We start from the raw sequence: 22229 nt of genomic DNA, 5'->3' as shown, positions 1-22229 counted from the left end.
AGAATTCAGCCACTCCTTTGCCTTCGTACGTGATAATATGTGTATTATGCATACAATCTGTGGTAAAGATCTAGTTCATGGGCTTTAGCGTCTTGCACAATGCCATGTTTACTTATTGGTGGTATAAGGCTGCGGCCTGAAGAAAGTTATCCCATCACCAAACTGCTTTAAAAAAAGAAAAGAAAAGAAACGAGAATCATATTCAAATGTATGGACATGTATGGACAACACAAAAACGTGTTTAAAACATATGTGGACGACAGTGCGTATGTAGTCATGTCAATTTCTTTGCGGTAATAACACCTCAAAGCGGGGGCCAGCAGCTTATGCCCTGAGCTGATGCTGATGGTTTGTTTTGGTAGCGGATGCGGGTCATCGCGGTCTCTTTCTAAATGCTGGAAAAAGCAAAACTTCAGGCGTAAAACAGCTGTTCTTGCGCTGTATTTATCTACGGTAAAGTACATGTTCAGCTGCAGACTTATGGCTCGCGGTCAGGGTTTCCACTTTTGCGCAACCTACACTGAGTGGTCCAGGTGCAAAATGGTACGCGCGCGCGTACGCACGCACACACTCGCACGGGAGTGGGGGAAATGAAGAGAAAGAAAGAGAGAGCGAGAGAGAGAGAGAGGAGCCGGATGACGCTGCGTTGTTCGCGGAAGTGACTTCTGTCGTGATCGTGGAGGGGGAGGTAGGGGGAGGAGGAAGGGACGGAAAGGGAGAGGAAAGAAGAAGTTTAGAGTCTTCTTTTATGAAGTTAAGCATCAAATATACAAGGATCCCGGCGGACAAAACTTTCGACCCTTTGCCCTGTTATATGAAATTAAGCTGAAATTTGTGCAACAGCAGCAACAGAGCTTGGTGGGCAGGAGGGGCATTCAAGGGAAAGGGAGGAACAGAGCTGGTAAGTTGCTCGTTAAAGTTGCCCACACTTTTTTGGGGGGGCATGGTGCGGTCTCTGCGTGCTGTGCGTCAGCTATAGCACGTATGAAAAGTGTGAGGAAACTGATTATGTGCTTAATTTGTGGGGACACATAGTTCTGCCGGACAATTCAATGTTTCGTTGTTATGTTACGCCACGGTGCAGTCGAGCCTGTTGGGTTACTGTAAGAAATATGTAAATGGTTAGACTGGGGCGTGCACGAGTTAACTAAATGTTTAACTTCGTGCTTTCAAACTTTGTGTGTGTGTTGCCAGGTTTTATTATTAAAACCTGAAACCTAAGTGAGCTGTTGTTGGAGCCTCTGATAAAATGTTTACAAGAGAAAGTGATCAGAAGTCATCATTGTGTCCTCTGGACGAGCAAAAACAACAGAAAGCAGGTCACTCACATGCCCTTTCTTTTTAAGAGGCGCCAATAAACTCAAACTAAGTTAGACCTGAGCAAAATAAGACAGTTATTTGAGGACATTTTTTGGTATAAAGGGGCAACTTTTTGCTGCTGTCGTCTTCTCCAACCTTCTTACTTTCCCTCTTTTGTATAAAAGCGGAAAAAAAAGGTGTAGGACTCTTGCACCCAGAACAAGTTTTTTCCCATCACATTGGAGATTATTATGAAAGATACTTTTCACTACTCCTTCACTATTTAATAAATTTGTGTTTATTTTTGCTTTAGGGACTAAAGCCTGTCCTAGCTTTGCTGAAATCTGCCTGATTTGCTTCAGGCTATAAAGTGTCAGTGAGATAAGCCTTAGGAGCTATCAGTACACACACGAACCCACTCGCAAATCTGTACAAAGTCAGACATTAAAAAAAGCTTACTTAATGTTACCCCTTTTGTGCGCATCCATGGAGAACGGTCACCAAAACGCACCTCAGATGTGTAAAACAGGGTCAGTGTGACAGAGTTAAAGTTTGCGGTAAACAAGTGAAGGGCAGACAGACTATTATAGAAGCAGACTCAAGGCTATGTGCTGTGATTGAGGTAGCTGAAAGCAGTGGGCTCAGTGCTGTTATCAGGGTCAACCATACCGCTCAGACCAGCAGCCGCTGACACGATATTATATGACTCAAGTTATCTCCACCGATGAAATGGAGGCCGAGGGAAGGTCCAGTCAACATCTGATCCCAAGAAGCGGTAGATTCAGACACATGTCAGGAGCCTGACAAATAGGCCGTGTGCGTCTTAGACCCACATAAACAAACACAGCACAGGCAGGAGGACAGTCTGGGACACAAACTGTCAGCCAAAGTCGAGCGCCTCGGCCACTCCATCACACTCCAACGTAAACCAAAATCCACTTGATTAAAATTGGATCTGTCCAATTCCCTTCAAACCCCTCGGTCACCGGTAAAAGCCTTCGCCTTGATTGACGGGAGGTGTGACACTTGATTGTTACAGCGGTTTCAGCTTGACAGCTGTGCACGGAGTCCGTGTGTCTCAGACGCACAGCCAATTCAAAAATAAAGAATTCGATTTTTGTCAGCAGTGCAAATATTACCGCAGATATTAGACTTGGATTTCGGCCTGTGGTGCATCACTATTGACAAAACACAGTGCTGAGGTGCTAAGCTCTTATAAACACTTCGAGACTGTCGACACTACATACGCTTTTTGTGTGGGTGTCTTGACCTGTGAGGATGTGTTTTTCTCAGTTTTCTTCTGTCTGGCTCATGTACTCTATCTGTCTGTCTCTCCGACCATGTGGGGAGGGGGGTTGTTTGTTCGCGTTTTTTTTCTATTTCCTGGTGTGTATGAGCGCATTCTGGAAACCAACTGTAGGAGTTTGTTTTTGAGGCCATAGCATGTGGTTGTCCGTCACTGCCTTCATACAATAGAGCCGAGTCTCAGCTGCGTTTCCTCCTGCGGTGCTCAGTCTAGCGCGACGTGCTCAGCGCACTGCGTGAGCCACAGTTTGATTAACATCTCGTCCCGTGCGATGCTAAAAAACAGAAGTTAGTGCAGCTTCGGCGGAATTTCATTAGCAGCGTGATGGCTGCTGATGGTTTTTCTGAATTCTGTATGAGACTCTGGTTGTTGCATTTTTATATGCAGCGTTTTACAGCAGAGTGACTCTGTGGTGCCACGTATCTAACTTGAAAGTCTGTTTGTGTCTTTATTGTGGTTTGTCTCTCTTTACTCAGAAAGCTGAGATTGCATTTTCAAACGGTGTCTCTTCTTGCAGATCAGGATTCCTTCAGGCTCGCTTCACCGGAGGTCTTCAGTATATTTTAAAGTGCATAATGATAAGCCTGAATGTGCATGTCCACAAAGCAGGCTAAATATGTATATATTTAACAGTTATTTTCTCAGTTTTAAGTAAAGTTCTTGTACTCCAAGAAACTCCAGAATTTTGTACTATCTGGGGAAGACTCTCTGCTGGGTACAGCTTAACATAATTATCATATTTGATCAATCATCACAAAATCTGAATAAAAATAGCATTTTCTTCATTTCGGTGAGTAGTAATTGCATTTTAAAAGGGATTCTGCATCTTTTATTTGATCTTATTGTGGAATACAGCTATATCGCGTTTAGAAATGTGCACCAGTTGTCTTTTGCAAGGTTAACATTTCCCAGTAATCACACATTTATGTCCGAATTAAACTGTAACATTTTCAGGCAAATCACAGGTGGCTGAGCAGAAAATGTGATGTTTTTAGATGGAATGATCCCACATCTTACTTCAGCTTAGTGTTAATAGTATTGAAGTAACTCTTTAGGGTCACTTTAGGGTCAAGTTAAAATCTCCTAGCTGTTATTGTTTTGTAGCGTTGATTATTCTGTGTATCCTGCTCCTCAGCATGCACTTTTCAGAAGCCACTGGTTAACATTATTCAGATACACTTGGACATGAAGCAATGTTTAAAGCCACAGCACTAAAATAAATCGACTTGGAAACTTGTTAAAATAACAGTAAAAGCAGCGACTCAGCAACATGTACTTAAATTAGATGACAGTCTTAATGGGTGAAGTGGTGTGGTTGTCCAGTAGAAAAAAGTTTGAATCAAATTGCGTTTGCACTTCGCTTTCAGATGTTCACCCCTGTTTGCTGTGTGATCGGAACTTTTGTTAATTGAGCAAAAGCAAACTGCACAAAGTTTGCACAGCTATGACTTAAATCCGGAAACGTATGTTTGTGTAAAAAAAAAAAAACCCTGACCCAAGTATTTCATGCAAACTTGAACCCTTGAAGAATTTCGATACGTGCTGCTACAGAGGACTAAAGGTTACGCCAGACAATGTTCAAAGGTTCAGCTGGAACCTCAGTGTAAAAACACCGCAGTTTCTGACAAGTAAGCCGTTAAACCGAGAAGGAAGTTGTAAGTGGAAGTCGTAAGTGGAGCAAAGCAGTAAGTGGTGGCAGGAAAAGAATGATGGAAGGAGATAGAGATGTGGGAGTGTGGTTAGAGGAGGGGTGGTGGTGGTGGTGGTGGAAGCACAACCCAAAATAGCCAGCTCACATGTTTGCTGTGTGCGTAGTGAGCTACGAAGCCGAGAGAAAGTACTCCTGCTGAAGCCGTGGCTAATCTAATGTTCACCCTCAGCCTAATTTTTGAAAATTTGATTGCCTTTTTCCAGTGTGCCTGCTTATTTGTGTTTACGTTTGAGACTTTCCCGTGTGAGTTACGCTTCCTCCCTCTCTCCCTTCTATTGTTCATTCTTTACTCGACTCTTTACTGTCTGTCTTGCCTTGATAATGGGAATTGATGTTAGTCAGCATCTCTGGCAAGAATCCAAGAGAAAATGTCAGCATCGAGGCCCTGTTTACTCATCTTTGCTAATTTTTTTTTTTTCTTTGACTAGTTCAAATAAGGATAAGTGAGGTGGGTCAAATCACATTACACACACACACACACACACACACACACACACACACACACACACACACACACACACACACACACACACACAGAGTGTATGAGCAGACTGCAGATGTGGCCCTGCAGCGTGTGCATTAGATCCAGAGCTCTTTCTTAGTCTGTCTCCGACTGTTTCATCTAATAAACACTGACTAGCTGCAGTTTCCACAGACTTCTGCAGGCGCAGAACACCAAAACTCACACTTGCTAACTCGCGCTGGGCAAGCTGAAACACAAACAACCTACACATGCAGTCCTATGAGTTGATTCTTTTCATTCCACAGGGTATGTTTCAACACGCACAACGGATTTCTGCCTTTCTCCTTTCACTCTTCCTCTCTCCTTCCTTCGCTTTCCGTTACTTTATCCCTCTCAGTATCGCCCGGCCTCTGCCCTGTGTCAGTGTTGTGTGTCTGTGTGCTCGATATGAAGAAGGTCCCATGACTCTCTCCACAGCTGATGCTGGGAGCAAAGCATGCTGGAAGTCAAGTGGCTGCAAGGGCGCTGGTTGGAGCACGCTGTAATTTGCTCTTTGATTTGTGTGCGTGTGTGCTTGTCTGCCACTGTGTATGCTTTTGTGTACTGTGTGTTGATGTGCACCTTGGTGTTTTTAGGGCTACAGACTCACACGCTGCCTGTGCTGGCCGATGGAATATATGGTAAGGCATTAAAATGATACAAGCAGCTGATCAAAAAAAAAACACATCGTGCCACAGTGGCAAAGGAGTTGCTGCTTCTAAATTTCTGATATGATATAGAAATGAACAGACTCTCGCATCCAGCCCTGGTGGGCATATGTGTAAAATAAGCATTATTTGTTAAAGCACTGTAATTTCAGGGCTGCACAATTACACCAAGAATAAAATAAAATTGCTCTCAAAGATACTGTGGACACAAGAGTGATTGTAGTTGGTGTGCAATATTTCACCAATTAAGATGCCTCCTTTCCATTTTCATGAAATTATAATCGAGCGTTATGAAAGTGTCACGTTTCAGGCTTTGATATGAAACAAACTGGAATGTTCTCTGACCCATTTAAAAGGGTTTCCAAGTAGCATATGCAACATAAAACAAAAACCTTATTTAAGAGATGTTTCAACAAAGCGCAGCCTTCTAAGAAGTAGTACAGTGTGATGCATTCCTCATTTGCTATCTTTAATATTGCACAAGTTTTCACCTGCAAGAAAGAACTGGAAACTAAAGTCATTTTGAAATCGTGCCTCAGTAATTGTACAGCCCTGTGCATGTAAATTTATTGTGGTTTGAATGGGATGTTAACTTTACTTCCTCTGCAGTTTATTAGTTGCACCCAAATAAAACAAATGCAGTTGGAAGCTGTGAGATAAATCTTACCTTTATGAGCTAAAAAACCCATATCTATATTTTCAGATGGATATGTTTGGTTATTTTTGGAGGTTGCGGCTCCATGGAGAAGAAACTGGCTGAACTGCAGTAGTTTTCAATTCAATTCAATTTTATGTATCTAGCGCCAAAACACAACAACAGTTGCCTCAAGGTGCTTTATATTGTACAGTAGATCGTACAATGAGTTTTAGTTGGGTGTACTGAATAAGCTGTCAGCTCAGTGTGGTTGCTATCTTTTTAATGTAAATTCAAGATGGCACCTGAACTGTTAAATCACTCAATCTAATAAGGGAGCACAAAATGTTCAATTAGGTCAACCCTAAGCCACAGTGTATCGTGTGTTTCGCTGGTTCTGGGCATCTCGCAGGCTGCGGGTGGAGGGTGTCTTCTTCGCCAATCATGCCCATCACTACCAATCAGATCACGTGTATGATGACGAATGCTAGCTGTCTGCAGTTGTCTCATTATGAACCTTCACATCCTTGAGTGCACCGCTTGAGCTCACGATGATGGTGTAGTGGTGAAAATTGGTACTGCGGGGACTCTTTGGGGTGTCATTTGAGGACTCTGCTATCCACTCTGCCGGGTTCCTGTGTCACTCTATGTGTGGTTTCCTCTACTTTCCGCAACACTGCCTTCTCATCAGATGCGCTCGAATGTCAAGACCAATCTGTGGGATTTCTGCTTTATGTCTTCCAGTCTTTTCCCCTAGAGTGCTGTAGTCATGTAGTAACATTGGAAATATTTATCATCATGCGAGTGCAGTCTGCTTTCCTTTTTCCCCTCACTTTGTCCACTTTTATCAAGGTTATATAGAGTGACCTCATGTCACAGCACACAGAGGCTATCTATATCCATCCTTCCTCTCTCTCTCTCACTCTCTTCCCCTCACTCTTTAACTGTGTTTCTCAGGTTACCAAACATGAATAAGGGAGGAGCGTTGAATACCCAACATGAACAGCCCACCCTCCACATGCACACACAAACACATGTATCCACCATCCCTTCCCTTCTCTTCCCTTCCCTTCATTCCTCCTTCCCCATCCCCATCTCCATCTCCCCTTGGAGTGTGTGCATTTCTGAGTAGAAGTGCAGCATCTTGCTGTGCATACACATGTATACTGCTAAATGACTCTGGCTGCAGAGAGGAGGTGGGGGGAAGGGAAGGAAACAGGAAGGAGGTAGCATGGGAGAAAAGAAGGTGGGGAGGGCACAGGCTGTGGTGCGGTCGTGTGTGTGTGTGTATGAAAGAGAGAGACTGAGAATGGGAGGCAGCATCACCCACCCAGACAGGGAGGAGGGGAGGACAGACAGTGTGCTTGTGCCTCTAACAGACAGACAGAGGTGGAAGGAAAGTGGGGATGAGAGACAGACGTGAGGGGAGAAGAGGAGCACAATGAAGGACTACCATCATCCATCCTGGCAACACTGCCATTTCACCATCTGCTGAAAGAGTGAGAGAGAGAGAGAGAGAGAGAGAGAGAGAGTGAGAGGAGGGACGAAAAGAGGAGGCAGCCAAACGGAGGAGAGGATAGATGGAGAGGAGCTGCCGGCAGTGACTTTGTGAATTAATCGAGCGGAAGAGCGGATCAGAGGAGAAGCACGTTTTTCGGGGAGTGGACGAAGGGAAAGCTAGGAAGAGGAAGGAGAGGACGAATGATCGGACAAGCTGTGGCCATTTAAACATTAATGTGGTTCTTATGTGAATACGGAACCTAGCTTTAGGAGAATCACCGTGGATTATCAATTGCATGCTTTATAAACCAAAAAAGGAACTACTTCGGTTTTTGTTTTGTTTTTTTGTTTTGTTTTTTTGCCATTCATTAAAACACTTAGGGAAATCGATAAGACTCACTTTATACAGAACAGTTTAATTACTTTTTCTTTTCTTTTTTTGGAAATACAGACTCCCTTTGTGATTTTCTATTTTCTTTTCCTATCCTTCATGAGCGTAGGATCTACTCTGCAGGATGTTATACAATCATTCTAATCTTTGTTAGCTGCTGCACAGAATATTCAGGTTGTTTTTATGCAAGTTTTCTAAACATGAGTTGTCTTTTTGATGTTAATTCTTGGTGAAATTCTTGTTTATACAGTTATTAGAAAATAGATTATTGTTCTTTGAAAACAGTGTCAGTTTTACATGCCCTAGTCGGAGTCGGTGCAAGCGACCGACATCGGATGTCAACATTGATTCGGTTTTATGGCTGGCGGGATGCCGGCCAAACTTTGATCATTTCCTGAACCATATTGATCTTTCTAGGAGTCTGTAGTTTTTCTCCTGTTGGATGAAAAAAAAGAGCTCTAATGTGGAGCCTTTGATGGAGCTACTAATTGCTTGCAATGTGATTTGACAAAGCGGTTATCTCTTTGTCTGAAGATTTCTGCTGTTGTCAGGACTTCTCAGTATATATCCTCTGCAGGCATCTCTTTTAATGTCTGTTGCCATAGCAACGGGCAGCAGCTGCAGACAGAACAAGATGTAAAGTTGGTTTTCCTTGTCCTATCTTTTTAAACTGGTGCTGTGCCGTTAGGTAATTGTATATATTTACTTGATAAAACAAGATTAGTTCATTGTTCGTGTCAGTTTTTAGAAGTTTTGTTTCCCTTCTTCTCTACTAGACAGTCCTTGTCTTTGCGGAGCTCGGCAAGCTCCGGGAATCAGGGTTGTTTCAGGTCACCTGTCTCCCCCTCCCAATTCTCCGTGTTCGCCTTGTACGACTCATCTCCGTCCAGCCTGTCCCGATCTCACATTTATTAATGACAACTACCATTTCCATCAGTCAAACTGATGAGCTCTTATCAGAAATGACTGGATGAATTAGATTACAGTACTGATTTCACTTGTACATATCACAGCTGCGTGGCCCCAAGGCCACCAATCACCAGTCATTAGCTGTGTTTGTCACAGCCTTTTCCTTTTGCTGTTTGTCTCTAGGTGACTCAGGATTTCGCTTCCTGTAGAGGGTCATCTCCTCTGCAGTCACCTGACCTACACTGTGTTCGGTGCACTAAAACATCCCTGGGAAGAGCCAGGGTTAACTCTGCCCATAGAGCATTTCAGCAGCTCCCTTTTTTTTTTTTTAACAGCACCTGAATTTCTCTCCAGTGTTAGCAAGTCTACTGAGGTTGAATAGTTTGCCTTTTTAAGTGCTATTCATCTCTACGGACTAAGTTCTGGTTTTATTAGATGCTTTACAGCTTTCTGGAGATCGTCCCAGCCTGTCTTGCAGTTCATAAGTATGACTGGATCCTCCATGGTGCTTTCTGGCCAAGACCAGATGGATGACTAGCTAGAATTGCTAGACAATCCCTCTGTGGTGCTAGACTGGTGTAGGCGACTGTTCCTTTGCCATGCATTGAGCGCCCACCACAAGCTTGCGGGCTGTCCTTCAGGCAGAATGAAGTTCTGAAATCTTAGTGTGAGGAGGAAAAAAATAATCAACCTTTTTTGCTTGGCATTACTGAAACGCTGGTGCCACTTTTACAGACTTTTGTATGTGTTGTGGAACAGGTGGGTGTAAACCTTCTCCTTTGAGCGAGCAAAGGTCAGCAGATTGTAAGTATGACTAGTGCCTCAGCAGCACTAAGTTGTAGGTCAGCCAGCCAGTTTACTGCTGGACTGTAGGTGTAGCTTTGCCTCCTGAGGTCAAACTGTTGCAGACTGTTTTAATTGTGGGGCTCCGGTTTGTGAGAGACTGTTAATGTAAACAGACTGTTGTTTGCCTTCTAGATTGGACTATGCAGACTATGAGATGTGAGATGGTGTCTGTACAGTAGAGAGAGCTTACTTGCTGCTTGATAAGCCCTGCCTTAGATAAGGAAGGAATATAACTCTTGGCTCGTTCATATCATCTGTGACAGTGTCAATATTTTTCTCTCAGGTAAATAACTCTGTTCTGCGATTGCTATTTGAACTAGGCCGTAATAAAGTTACAAGGTGAGAACAGCCGTGCATAGAGAAATCAGCCTAACAGCAGTTTTGATTGAGCATTTCCAGCTGGGCGAGTGACTACATGTTGAACACTGGTGAGCCTCAGCACCATTCAGGGAACCCTGGGTTGGGAGTTCAAACCTGACCAATCAGGTCTCATTACCATCACAACAAGACCACCGGTAGTCGTTATCAGCCAATGACCTACATTCTTCAGTGTTACATCACCACCGTGCTACTGCAGTGTGTGTCAGTGTACCAGACACAGGCAGCATCTCAGACTCAAACTACCGCTATCTAATGGTGCTCCAGGAAGAAAAAAATCAACACCCTATGTGGCCAGTTTTAGGGAACACACTTGAAACAAGACAGGCTCACTTGTTTTAGCCATATCAGGAACATCAGTCAGGAACAGATTCAACTCTGCCAGTGCAGTCTTAAGTACTTCACTTTTTGTCTTTAGGGTTTCTGTTGGTGTCAAAGGTTACCATGCCTAGCCTTTAACCATCTATAATCCTAAAGCTAAGGGAAGCAGAAAGACAGGGCTCAATATTATTTTTATTTATTTTTTTTCGACTGAGGGACTGTTAAACGGGACAGCCTGGAGAACGGGCGAGCAGACGAGGGAGGGGGAGAGGGGGAGCGAGAGATCATCTGGAAGAGGAGAGAGGAAGTGGTGGCGCGGGAGAGGGCGGAGGCGTTGGAGAGACAGAGGCTGGCGGAGTACATAGTGTGGAGGAAGAGAGAAGACTTCCAGGATAAGAGAGGAGACAGAGAGAAGGGAGGAAAGAGTTCAGAGAAAGGGAAGGCGCCTGCGCCAGAGGTAATCTGGAAGAGAAGAGAAGAAGAAGAAGAAGCAGGGAGAGAGAGAGCGAGGGCCATTCAGAGAGGACATGAAAGCATTTGGAGGAAGAGAGAGAGGGAGTGAAAAGTAGGCGTTAAAGAAAGTGTGCTGCTACCAAGAGTTGGAGACTAGCCATACATCAGTAAGCCTCCTCTCTCTTCTTTAGCAGTTCTGGGCTTCATTGAGCTCTGCAGGTGCTTGCTGTCGTATCGACCAGTTGAGGCTGTGTATAATGTGTGCGTCGCTGCCGCGTTAGCGTGCACGGCCCTCCTTGCAATCCCCTCTCTGGCTGCTAATAGGATTTTTATGGGCCCGTGTCAAGCAGGATAGAGCTGCCAAGGGGAGCTGCTTCACACGTGCACGCACAAGCGCATGCCAACACGAACATACACAGATAATCAAAGAAGCATTGTAGGCCGGCAAGGTTTATACTGCCTCACGCATGTAGACACATCACATAGAAATGCGCACCCCCCAGAGCAGTAAGACATACACATGAGGGGGTGTTCAGAGAGACAATCACTTGTGCTGATTCTTCATGGTGCTGGTGACAGCTGAATTACTGGGCCTCACTCAGAGGCTATTAAGTTGGGACAAGATAGTCACAGATATTGTTTTACATCATGGCAAAACACCAAGAGCAACAGTCTGTGGACAGCTAAGAAGCTATTCATCAGTTCCTGGGAACTCAGAAAACACTCAAGTAAATTTCAAAATGAACTCATGACAACATGAGCTGCACTGGTGCACTAAAAAGCTTTTTTTGTCTGTGTTTTACCATTAACTGGGGCACCCAACGTTTCCTCTGTGCTTTTGCTCATACTGCTTTCATTGTGGATAAAGCCGTTTTTAAAGCAGTTGGGTTTTGGCTGCCTGGAAACAAGTGGAGGACACACAACCAGACAGATGGATGCAGCTCTTACACTGAGCAAGACAGACAGATGGCTGTTTGTCCTTTCAGAGAAAAACTTTGAATACTGAGACAAAGAGACTTTGAATCACGAGAGCCTGTGTGGACTTGCACGGATATAAAAACTGACACTGCAGATTCATTATGATTCAATTCATTATGGAGAAAACAAAATACACCCATTTTCGGAGTGAATCACTGAGCTCAACTGACGAAACAAACTCCAATCCATCATCGTTTCCTCCTTCCAGTCCTGTCACCCCCCTCACACCCTCCCCTGGCTTACCTTCCTCTCTCTCTTCCTCATCTCTCACTCCCATTTTGCCCCCCTCCTCTCCCCAACAAGCTGAGAACAGCCCCACCACCTTCTGCTCCTTCTTCCCCAGAATGGGCTCTCTTCGTCTGGGTGTCTCAGCTACTCTTCTCCCAGGACTCAAGGCCTCAAGCAAATCACAGGGAGCTCAGGCACCTCAGGCACCTGTTGAGTCCTCTGGGGATGACAGGAGCAACTCTAGCTCCTCCCCACCACTTCATCACCCTGTTTCGCTTCTAACTGCTCCTTCTCCCCCTCCCCGACCTCCTCTGCAGGACATGAACCGGCTAGGAGGGGTGTCTAGGAGGGCACGGGTGGAAGGAGGGCAGCTGGGAGGAGACGAGTGGACGCGCCATGGCTCCTTTGTCAACAAGCCCACCCGTGGCTGGCTGCACTCAGACAATGTGGTCAGCACCACTGGTGTTTCCTACAGTGTACGGGTAAGTGGGTGGCACATTCTCAGTAGCCTCTAGCTTAAATGCAAAGTTGCACGTCACCCTTGCCAAGCTGTTTTTGTGTACATATAAACCCTTCATTTTTAGAAACTGAGTCTGTAATGAGGAAAGGATACTGTTGCTTTCTTCCTCTGTTGTGTTCCCTTGGTCCAATGGGACCAGGATGTAGGAAATGTCTAATGTTAATGTTTTGCCTTCCTGTTTCCTGGGCAGTACATGGGATGCGTGGAGGTGCTACAATCAATGCGGGCGCTGGACTTCAACACCAGAACTCAGGTCACCAGGTGAGATTACACACAGCTCATCGGCTGCAGGTTTGACCTTTCTCTCGTTTCATTTCTGCTTTGTTTCTGAGGGGGCGAGATGTTAAAAGTGTGGTTACACTTTGAAAAATGTTATGGCTCACACATACATCACTCACCTCGCATTTACTCCTTTGCCCGCTCGCTCGCTTTCCGTCCTGCTTCCGCTCCATTTTGCTTGCAGGGCTTGTTTTCTTTCTGTTTTAGCATCTGACTACATCTGCCCGTGTGTGTTTGCATGTACACGCCTGCCGCTCTCAGAGCCCCCAAATTAGAATGTTCTGGAATCCTGGTGGTTTCCATCTGGTTTCCGCAATGATGTTTGTCTCCGTGGCAAAGACGAGCCCAGTCGCCAGGGACGATAAATTCTATCACCCGCTGCCAGATCTCATTTAATATCCATAAATGTGAATCTGGGAAGGTGTTTAGGTTAATTACATGCCATTTGCAAACATGCATGTTTTTCATTTTTCAGGGAAGCTATCTCTGTGGTGTGTGAGGCAGTACCCGGTGCCAAAGGAGCCCGCAGGAGAAAGGTAGGCGCTACATACAGGAGCACACACCCATACAGAGCATTATTTATTTATAAGACTTAAGTGGACAGCGTTATGAAGAGTTTTCTGGATAAGAGCTAGATTTAGCTCGGTTGTCCACCCTTTGGTCAGTGGGCTATTTAGTCTCATGTATACACACAAATGCACAAAGAGCCATGTATACATGATTTTAGAGGATATTACATTAAGTTGCATTCATAACCTGGAGTTTTTCCTATTTGTTATGACATTGATCCTAAACTATAACCATTACACATTTGGCACTTCCTTTTTTTCCATAATGTGTCTTTGTTAACTGATTTAGGTCCCCAAAACGTGAGTATAGCTGGACCACATGCACATATACAAAGTTTGTTTGGCTATCTTTATGAGCACATTCACTGACTTAATCCATTCCCTTGCCTCTTTATCTTCATAGAAGAGCCTATCCCTAATCTAAACCTAATTATAACCTTAACCTACACACAAAAATCAGGACCAACCGAAATGTCCCCACTTTTCCTCCAGTGATCTAAAAGTCAATGGTTCCGTCAAATATAGCTTTACAAGTACACACATACACACACAAATCTTGATTTGGGCTGATTGTACACTTCTGTGGTTAGCCGACTACTCACAGGTAATTACCAGTCACTCTCTGATCTCTCTTTTCCCTCCCTGTTGTCACAAGGGAGGCTGGAGAGGTGGAGTAGAAGCTTGTGTGGAGCCAGCGTCAGGCCAAAGGAGCACAACAGATTAGCAGACGCAGCCGCCAGTCTGCTGTTTAAAGACTGCGAGTGTCTGTGCACAGTATTCCTGTAAACCTAAAAACATCCACCCAAACAGTCTATAAAACAGGTGGCTATATTCAGCTGCCTGCTGCTGTAGCAGGGTTTGACCAAGGAATGTCTGACAGTATAGCACAGCAGACAAAATACAGTTATAGGATATAAACTAGAATAGATTAAACTAGTCTAGTGCCTCTGATTTGGCAGGACTGAGGTTAATGTGGCCAAGCATGTGCTTCCTGTCCTGTTGCTCCTGCTTTTCTCACTGCACACTCTAAACATTTTGGAACAAATATGGATGAAAGCCATGAGAACAGTAGGAGGATTTGGATAAACGTGCTGGCGCAATAATGCTGGCACAATAGTGCTGGCATGGTCTGTGTGATGCTCTTGGCCCAGGCTACAGTATGTGAACTGTCCTGTCTATTCCCAATTGGTCGCAGTTGGCCTTGGAGACAGGATCACTTTCACAATTGCAGCTGTTCTCCCACTCCCACACACAGGCATTTCCACACATATGCCCACAGAGTCATGCTGAGGCAGGGAGCACTCACTATCATGCTTTGTTGAATTTTTTAAAAAAACAAAACGTCCTGTTGCTTTTTGGTTTGGGCACCTTGATTTGATTATTACTAAAACTGCTCTCTCTCCTTTTGCAGCCTTCTTCTCGCTGTCTAACGTCCATCCTGGGAAAGAGTAATTTACAGTTTGCAGGCATGACAATCAGCCTCACCATCTCGACCAGCAGCCTCAATCTGCTGGCCTCTGACTGCAAACAGGTTAGAACGAAGCTCTAACCTCAAGCTGCTGTTTTCTCAAACTCTACCCAGGCATTTCGTTGAGCTGTCCTTGAAAGCCAGTAATCTCGCTTTTGAGTCAGAAATACACTTGATTGTCTGAGCTCTCTGTTGTAGCTATGGGGCATGTTTTCAGGTACCCTGAGTGCACTTAGCCTGTGGAGTTTACCGAAGCAGAGTAAACCTTGGGATCTCTTTGCTTGAGGGATTTTTGTGTGGATTTTGTGATGTTTTCTTACTTTCAAAGACCAATCTACAGATGATTTATTTCAAAAATTCTAAATGTTTTTATTCTTTGCCTTCAGAGTTGCATTGTAATCATTCCCACTGCTTTCAGCTTCTTGTTAATGGTGTAAACATGTTTAGTTCACTAAAATGTTAAAGGTGGTTGAATCTCAGTGATATAAACATCATTTTTTAAAAAGAAATTCTCAGTATTTTTCCATATGTATTATGTATCGTGACCTCCTGGAATATTCAGGAGATGCCCCGATATATATTTAGAACTGCTTCTCATTGTTTGCCTCATTTACTCTGGATGCTGCACAAATCCCTCTTAACCATTGTCTTGATTCCTGCTTTACCACAAGGCAGGATGTGATCCTCCTCTTAGACCTCTAATGAGTTAATAGCTGCTGCACGATGTTTATCTTTGGGGAGATGGTATACAGTGGTGTAGTGCATTCGCATTAGCGTGAAGAAACATGTCATGCAGAACATATACCAAATCACAATTAAGGACTCACAGACCACACTCTGTGCTTGAAGCATTAGCAAGTGTTGATGCTGTTATTGATCTAACATGGGTGGTTGTTGCAGACTGTTAAAAAGGTGTTCCATCCATTGTCCCCATTTAGTTTTTATCTCCGCTGCAATTGATAGCGCTCAATGGAGGAAAGAGCACTTTTCTCAGTAATGATTCCACATTTGTCTTTTCATCCACATGCTTTCATTTCACTTCCCACATACTTCATGTCACCCACGTGCTCTCCTTCTCCCTCTCCTTCTTTCTCCCTCTCTCTTTCTCTCTCTCTTTCTCCACAGATAATCGCCAATCATCACATGCAGTCCATCTCTTTCGCCTCTGGAGGAGACCCAGTGAGTCAGCCAAACCCTGTTTCTCAGCTGAAATCTCACTCTCGCCTTTTTCCATCTTTCTTCAGCCAGCATGCTCTTCCTCCTTGCCTTCTGTCATTGTCTATTGCTCTGAATCCCACTCACTTTATTGCAGCCTTACTGGATTGCCTGGACTGCAGTCCCTCTGTCAAGACATTATCTCTTTACTTCGTATCTTCTCTCTCTTTTCTTTAAGCTCTGTAAGTTTTTAACTTCGGCTGTGGCTTAAACACCAAAGTCTTCGCTTTACCTCTTTCTTCTTATTTCTCTTCTTAGCTTTTCTGTCCTAAACCTGCCCTTCACTTTTCCCTCCTATTGATTTTTCCCATTCTGACTGTCTTCCTTGTCGGTCTCCCTCAGGATACAGCTGAGTACGTAGCATATGTGGCCAAAGATCCAGTCAACCAGAGAGGTAAGTGGCAAAATGACAGCCTCACCAAGGTAGCAGCTGCCAGTGTAGATAAAATGATCCTTTAATACATGAGTTAGAGTAGTTGCTTTCATTGCACTGTGCAACTAGTCCTCTTTTTTTTTTACTTTCAGCAAATATAACCAAACATTTTCATTAATGTATGAACTGAATTAATCTTAATATAAGTAAATCAAACTTAAATAGCTTTATTAGCTGTTTATTCCCCTTTGAATTTGCCAAATACCCCGCTAGAGCTAAGACATTACACACCCAGTGTGTAGAGAAAAGGCAGAAGTACATTTTCCACCAAATGTCTATTTTTGAAGTCCCAAAGTTTGTCTGCAAGCCAAATTAGTTAACTTGTGGCTCATTTCTCAGCTGAAAAAGCAAAAACACTCCTCTGTTTAATACTGAAAGTGAAAATCTTTGGGCTAGATTATTGACATTAAAGTTCTAACATGCAGTGCTTATAAAAAAAAAAGAAGCCATCCTATTGCTTATGTAATTTCCTGAGTTAAAACTAGAGTGTGTAAAGTGTATTAGAGCTGCTACATGTGTCCTACAGCATCGCACATAATAAAAATGTACATGCATACGTGCTTTTGTATTCTACCTGTATCTGAACGTATTTGTATGTTGGAGCACATGCTTCCTTCAAAAGAAGCCCACTTATCAGCTTTTTGTGCCTCCTTATTGCAGCATGTCATATCCTGGAGTGTTCGGAGGGTTTAGCCCAGGAAGTCATCAGCACCATTGGTCAGGCCTTCGAACTGCGTTTTAAACAGTATCTAAAAAACCCTCCGAAACTGGTCACACCTCATGACAGGTAACTGTCGCTTGCACAAACCTAAACCAAGAGCTTGTATTTGCATATTGTCTCGTATAATTTGTTTCTGTATCTGTTCTCTGTGACAGAATGGCTCCATTTGATGGTTCTGCATGGGAGGAAGAAGAAGATGAGGCTGCTCCGCCTCCTGATGTCCCGTACTATAATAATTTCCCTGGAAAACAGCCTCCCCCTGCTGGAGTGATTGACATGAGGACCCGGCCTGGTGCCACGCTGGTGAGAACCGTGCATATTAACATGAAAGAAGGAAGACAAGCATAACCCCCCCCCCCCCACCAAAAAAAAAAATTAATTACTTGTCTCATTCCTAAGTGATAGATAAATAGATTGTAATCATTTCACTAGCCAGAAAAGAACATTTTTTGAGGATACCCACATGGTGCATGCCTTCAGCATTTGTTTGTACCCCTCTGTGTTTGCAGCCTTATGGACAGCCGGGTCAGAATGACATTCATAAACAGCCTCTGCCACCCCTACCAGGTGAGCTCTGTCGCTGCCTGCATGTGTGCATCTCTTTGGACTTTATCTGTCGTTCCTGTCCTTTTTTTTTTTTTTTTTTTTTTGGTTACTAACATATTTCTTTATATTATTTGTTGCTAAATCATGAGAAATTGGTCAAACTTTCTCTCCGTTTTTGCCCTGTTTAGTCCTGATAAAATTCTTAGAATTGCAAGGAAGTGAGAATACGTGGCAAAGTTCTTCCTGTGTTTGTGCAGCTTTTACTTGTTTCCTTTTTTTATTTTGTTTTTTCTTAGTGGGTGCCAAAGAAGGTGGGCGGGAGATGTTTGATGACCCTTCGTATGTCAACGTAGATAAACCTCGCCTCCCAGCTGCAGCAAACGGAAACGCTCACAAAGACGCTTTCGACATGAGTAAGTGTCTTTTTGTGCGTTTTTGCTGGAAATCTGCTAAGTGAAGTTCAAATGGACTGAATCCTGAACACTAGTGCAAATCATTAGCCTGTGAGAAAACTAAATAAGAAAGGTAATTTGTGATGTGTGTGGGTTGTAATCAAGATGACCAAAATTTCTGGCAATTGCAATCAGCTATTTTTCTTTCATGTGAGAAGAAAAGAGGGTTAATCATTGGGCTCGTGAGATGAGTAAAGTAGTTTGTATTTTACATTTCCATATGACTGATGCTAATTGGCAGTGGAGCTCTCCACAGAAGTCAGCCTCAGAGGAAGATAAGGATATTAGAATGTCTTTGTCCATTACAGGGGCAATTTGTATAAGATTATTGATTGACTACATAAAGCTTTTCACGGCAGAGTCCACAACTGTGTGCAGCATCTGTCAGAGTCAATGTGGTTCACTTTCCTATTTATCGGTCGTGCAGAAATGCAGACAGTGCTATGGGATCCTACAGGACAACATGTTATCTACAGTGAAATACAAAATAATACATTTCTGTGTGTTCATTTTTCAAGAGCCACTGGATGATGCCCTGGGGGTTTCTGGGCATGGAGGCCCAAACTCAGTGACAGCAGTGCCCTCTATGGTGCAGCAGTTACAGTCTGAAATCTGGTTCCACGGGAGCCTAAGTCGTAAGGAAGCAGAGAAACTGTTGACCCGAGATGGAGACTTCCTGGTGCGGGAGTCTGGAACCACACCTGGGCAGTACGTCCTCACGGGACAGCAGGGTGGTCAGCCCAAACACCTGCTGCTCGTTGACCCAGAAGGAGTGGTACGTCACGAAACGATCAAATTCATAACAGAGATTTCAGAGTGGAGTGTTATATTGGTGTTGAAGCTTACTCTAATTTATTCCCTTTTTCTTTTTTTTTAGGTCCGTACAAAAGACCACCGGTTTTCGAGTGTCAGCCACCTGATCAGTTACCACATGGACAACAGACTTCCCATTGTGTCAGCTGGGAGTGAAGTGTGTCTGCAACAGCCAGTAGAGCGCAGGGCCTGACCTTACCCACACCAATGAAATACACCACCAAAAACATACACTCCTACTATTATATCAGTTCTGCACAACATACACGACCACACACACACACACACGCTCATTTCCTTTAATGCACACAGAAACACTACACCTAACACACAATGATACATATGCACACACATTGCAAAGAAAGCCAAAAAAAAATAGAAAAAGTATCACCAGTTTCTCTGCAAAATCACTCACTTGCTGCTGTTGCTATATTTCCTGTCCAAACTGTGATCTACGGTTCCTTCGCTGACATCACCGACTATCAGGCGCATTCCTCCAAAGCGGAGAAGCACTGCTGCAATTTCTCAGCCTACTGTGAACCAGGAAGGAGCCCTTTGCAAATTACAGAATGGGGCAGAAAACAAATGCAATCTTTTTTTCTTTTTGTTTTTTAAGAAAAAAAAAATCTTTATCTGTAATTATGAAAGAAAAGTGGAAACGTAATACTACATGGAATTGTGTACTGAAATGGCAGAACTGAAGAGTGTGGAAAGGAACATTAAGGGACATGGAGGGAGATCTTCAGTACTTCTAAGCATGTGCTTTCTTTATTCTTTCTGAAAGGAGGGAAAAAAATCCTCCTCAGACTGTTGCTGGAGCATTTTAGATAAAACACAAACTGGATGGCAAGAGTTCTTTGTTTCCGAGACTGAACTAGGCTCAAACACAAACTCTCACAGCAATCCTTAGTATAAAATAATTCGGCTGGAGAATATGTGTACAGGTATACGAGTTTGGTTCCGATCTCATCAGAGGGCCACCCCCAACCCCAACTTCTCCTCTTTTAAGGACTTTTAAACCCCTGGAGGAAAGCCTGTATGCAAATCTAGGACTGCTATGCCAATGATCTTCATATACTGTATATTCCTTTTTTTTTTTTTTCTGTATTTCTGTTTATTATCTTGGCACTCATCAATCAAAGGACACCCTGAGTACGCAAGGATCAAATCAGCTGTATCCTCCCAATCCCTTTCTAAACGCAGACGTACACACCTTTTACACAACTGAGTCAGCACCACCTGTCATGCCAAAGAACATGAACTTGGTTGAAAAGGAAGCAGAAAAGGAAGCCATGAATATTAACAACTCCTATCGATCTTGTGCGTTTGCGGCATCGGAGCAAGTGTGTTTAGAAAGAAATGCATTTTGAAACATGCCCGTTTTAGAGTGGAGAGGAACGATTGTGTGCATGGGGGGGGCAATAAAGGAGATTTTTAAAAAATACATCAAAATCAACCACAACACAAAATTCAGTAAGTTTGGAGAAGCTTAGACGAGATATTATTGAGCTATTGGTTTACATTAAACACCTTAATATGCGTTTGCATCGACAATCTATGTGTTATATCTTTAAAGAATATCCTAATTGAAAAGAGCAGTTAGCGGGAGACCCCTTTTGACAAGTGTTTAACAGTCTAAGCAATGAATTTCCTTCTGCAAAAACAATGCAAGTTATGTCATGGTAACTGGTTATGTAATTTTGATGTTTGTGTTTTATTGAATCGTTTGAGAGAATAATGAACGATTTCCAAACCTTTTATGCTCCGAGGTTAGACGGATATTGCTAACAATGAACTGTTCAGCCAAAGGTTGCTCCTCGGCGTGCTGTGTTCACAGACTTTCGAGGATCAGGAGGGAGAAGTTCACGTTATTGTTTACTGTTTTCCTCCTCCCTTACTTCATGATGTAGTTGTTTTTGGTTTATATATATCTATATATCTATATATAGATATATATATATACCTTTTTGATCGTGCCTTGTTTCTTCAATGCAGTCATGTCACTCCAATGCAGTCACCTTATGTACTTAATTCAAATGTAGTCAGCTACAGGAGAATCTTACAAAAAAAGTCTCAGTTTATCAACAACTTTGCAAAAATGACACTCCGGTAAACACACGCAAACAGATCTAGTGATGGCAATCTCCTCTGATGCACGTTCTCGCGTTCAGCTTACAGTCACAGATACTTGATGTCACCATCTTGGGGGGAGTGGGGGTCGGGGTGGTATGGGATCGGGGTTTTTTCCTGATCATCTGTAAATAACATACATTTTTGACTGATAAGCTTAAGTGATGGATTATTGTTTCCATTTTTGTATATTTAATGACTTCTTTGATAAATAACACAGAGCCAGAAACCACAGCACAGAGGTCGCTCATGTAAAATTTGAACACGTCGAAGAGACCGAAGCCAAAATTTTAAAATTTGGGAAGGGATTTTTTTTTTTTCAGCCTAAACCTTAACTATCTGTTCGTCATTAGACTTTGAAGTGGGCTAACATGTTGTAGAACATGTATGCACACACATACCCGAGTGACCGCCGGGTCAGTCTGCATGTTCAGCTTTATGCAGGTCAGAAATAGGAAAACGGCAGAGAAGTTCTGCCATTACTGTGCGTGCCTGTTGTATGTGTGTGTGGGCTGGAACAGGCTCACTTGATGCTCTTTATCGTTAGTGAACTGGTTCTGTGTTATTATTGTGCATCACAGTAGCCTTTGTTGCATGAAAATCCTTTCAGAAAATTAGTTGTTTATTGTTGGTGATGGTGGTAGTGTTGATGATGCTGTTGTACTTTTTGGTTTGTGTTTTTAAAAAGCCAAAGGTTCCTTTTGAAATAGTGTGCACAGATAATGATTTTTATTACTTTATGTTTCTGTTTTAATACTTTTTGTCTTGTTTTGTTTTTAGGGAAATGTGTCTGTTTACACCTGTATTGGAAAAATATAGATTGCATATATAAATACATATATCACTTATCTGGCTTTGTGAGTTTGGCTTTTGCTGTGCCTCCCTCTGTGTACATCAAAAAAGTTCAGCAGAGACTGAAACAAAGCACACACTACCAGAAAATATGAGCGTTTGTTGTA

General features: G+C 43.2%; 1 protein-coding gene across 5 annotated transcripts; it reads left to right on the top strand.

Annotated features, from left to right (window-relative positions):
• Nucleotides 1-688: 688 nt before the first annotated feature.
• On the top strand, nt 689-22118 carry shc1 (SHC (Src homology 2 domain containing) transforming protein 1). 5 transcript variants are annotated; one of them, XM_040029781.1, is made up of 14 exons: nt 689-901; nt 5415-5459; nt 12442-12606; nt 12835-12905; nt 13399-13459; nt 14904-15023; nt 16086-16139; nt 16518-16569; nt 17269-17395; nt 17485-17632; nt 17839-17896; nt 18172-18288; nt 18846-19102; nt 19205-22118. In XM_040029781.1, the coding sequence occupies exons 2-14, from the start codon at nt 5448-5450 to the stop codon at nt 19331-19333; spliced, it is 1371 nt and encodes a 456-aa protein (XP_039885715.1). In that variant the 5' UTR covers nt 689-901; nt 5415-5447; the 3' UTR covers nt 19334-22118. The 5 variants fall into 5 exon arrangements, with proteins under 5 accessions (XP_039885715.1, XP_039885716.1, XP_039885714.1 ...); XM_040029782.1 differs by lacking the exon at nt 5415-5459; XM_040029780.1 differs by lacking the exon at nt 689-901 and having other exon boundaries at nt 4845-5459.
• The last annotated feature ends 111 nt before the right edge of the window (nt 22119-22229 follow it).

Source organism: Simochromis diagramma, unplaced genomic scaffold (genome assembly GCF_900408965.1).
Source record: "Simochromis diagramma unplaced genomic scaffold, fSimDia1.1 OVJJ01000361.1, whole genome shotgun sequence".
NCBI classification, from domain to species: domain Eukaryota; kingdom Metazoa; phylum Chordata; class Actinopteri; order Cichliformes; family Cichlidae; genus Simochromis; species Simochromis diagramma.
The sequence above is the reverse complement of the archived record's forward strand: the minus strand, read 5'-3'. Positions and strand labels throughout refer to the sequence as shown.

Excerpts from the sequence above, each read along its gene's own strand:
- shc1 (XM_040029778.1), top strand. The coding sequence starts at position 11,998 with ATGATTCAATTCATTATGGAGAAAACAAAATACACCCATTTTCGGAGT. Across the intron at positions 15,024-16,085 it reads TGGCCTCTGACTGCAAACAG|ATAATCGCCAATCATCACAT; the intron begins GTTAGAACGAAG and ends CTTTCTCCACAG. Across the intron at positions 18,289-18,845 it reads CAAAGACGCTTTCGACATGA|AGCCACTGGATGATGCCCTG; the intron begins GTAAGTGTCTTT and ends TCATTTTTCAAG.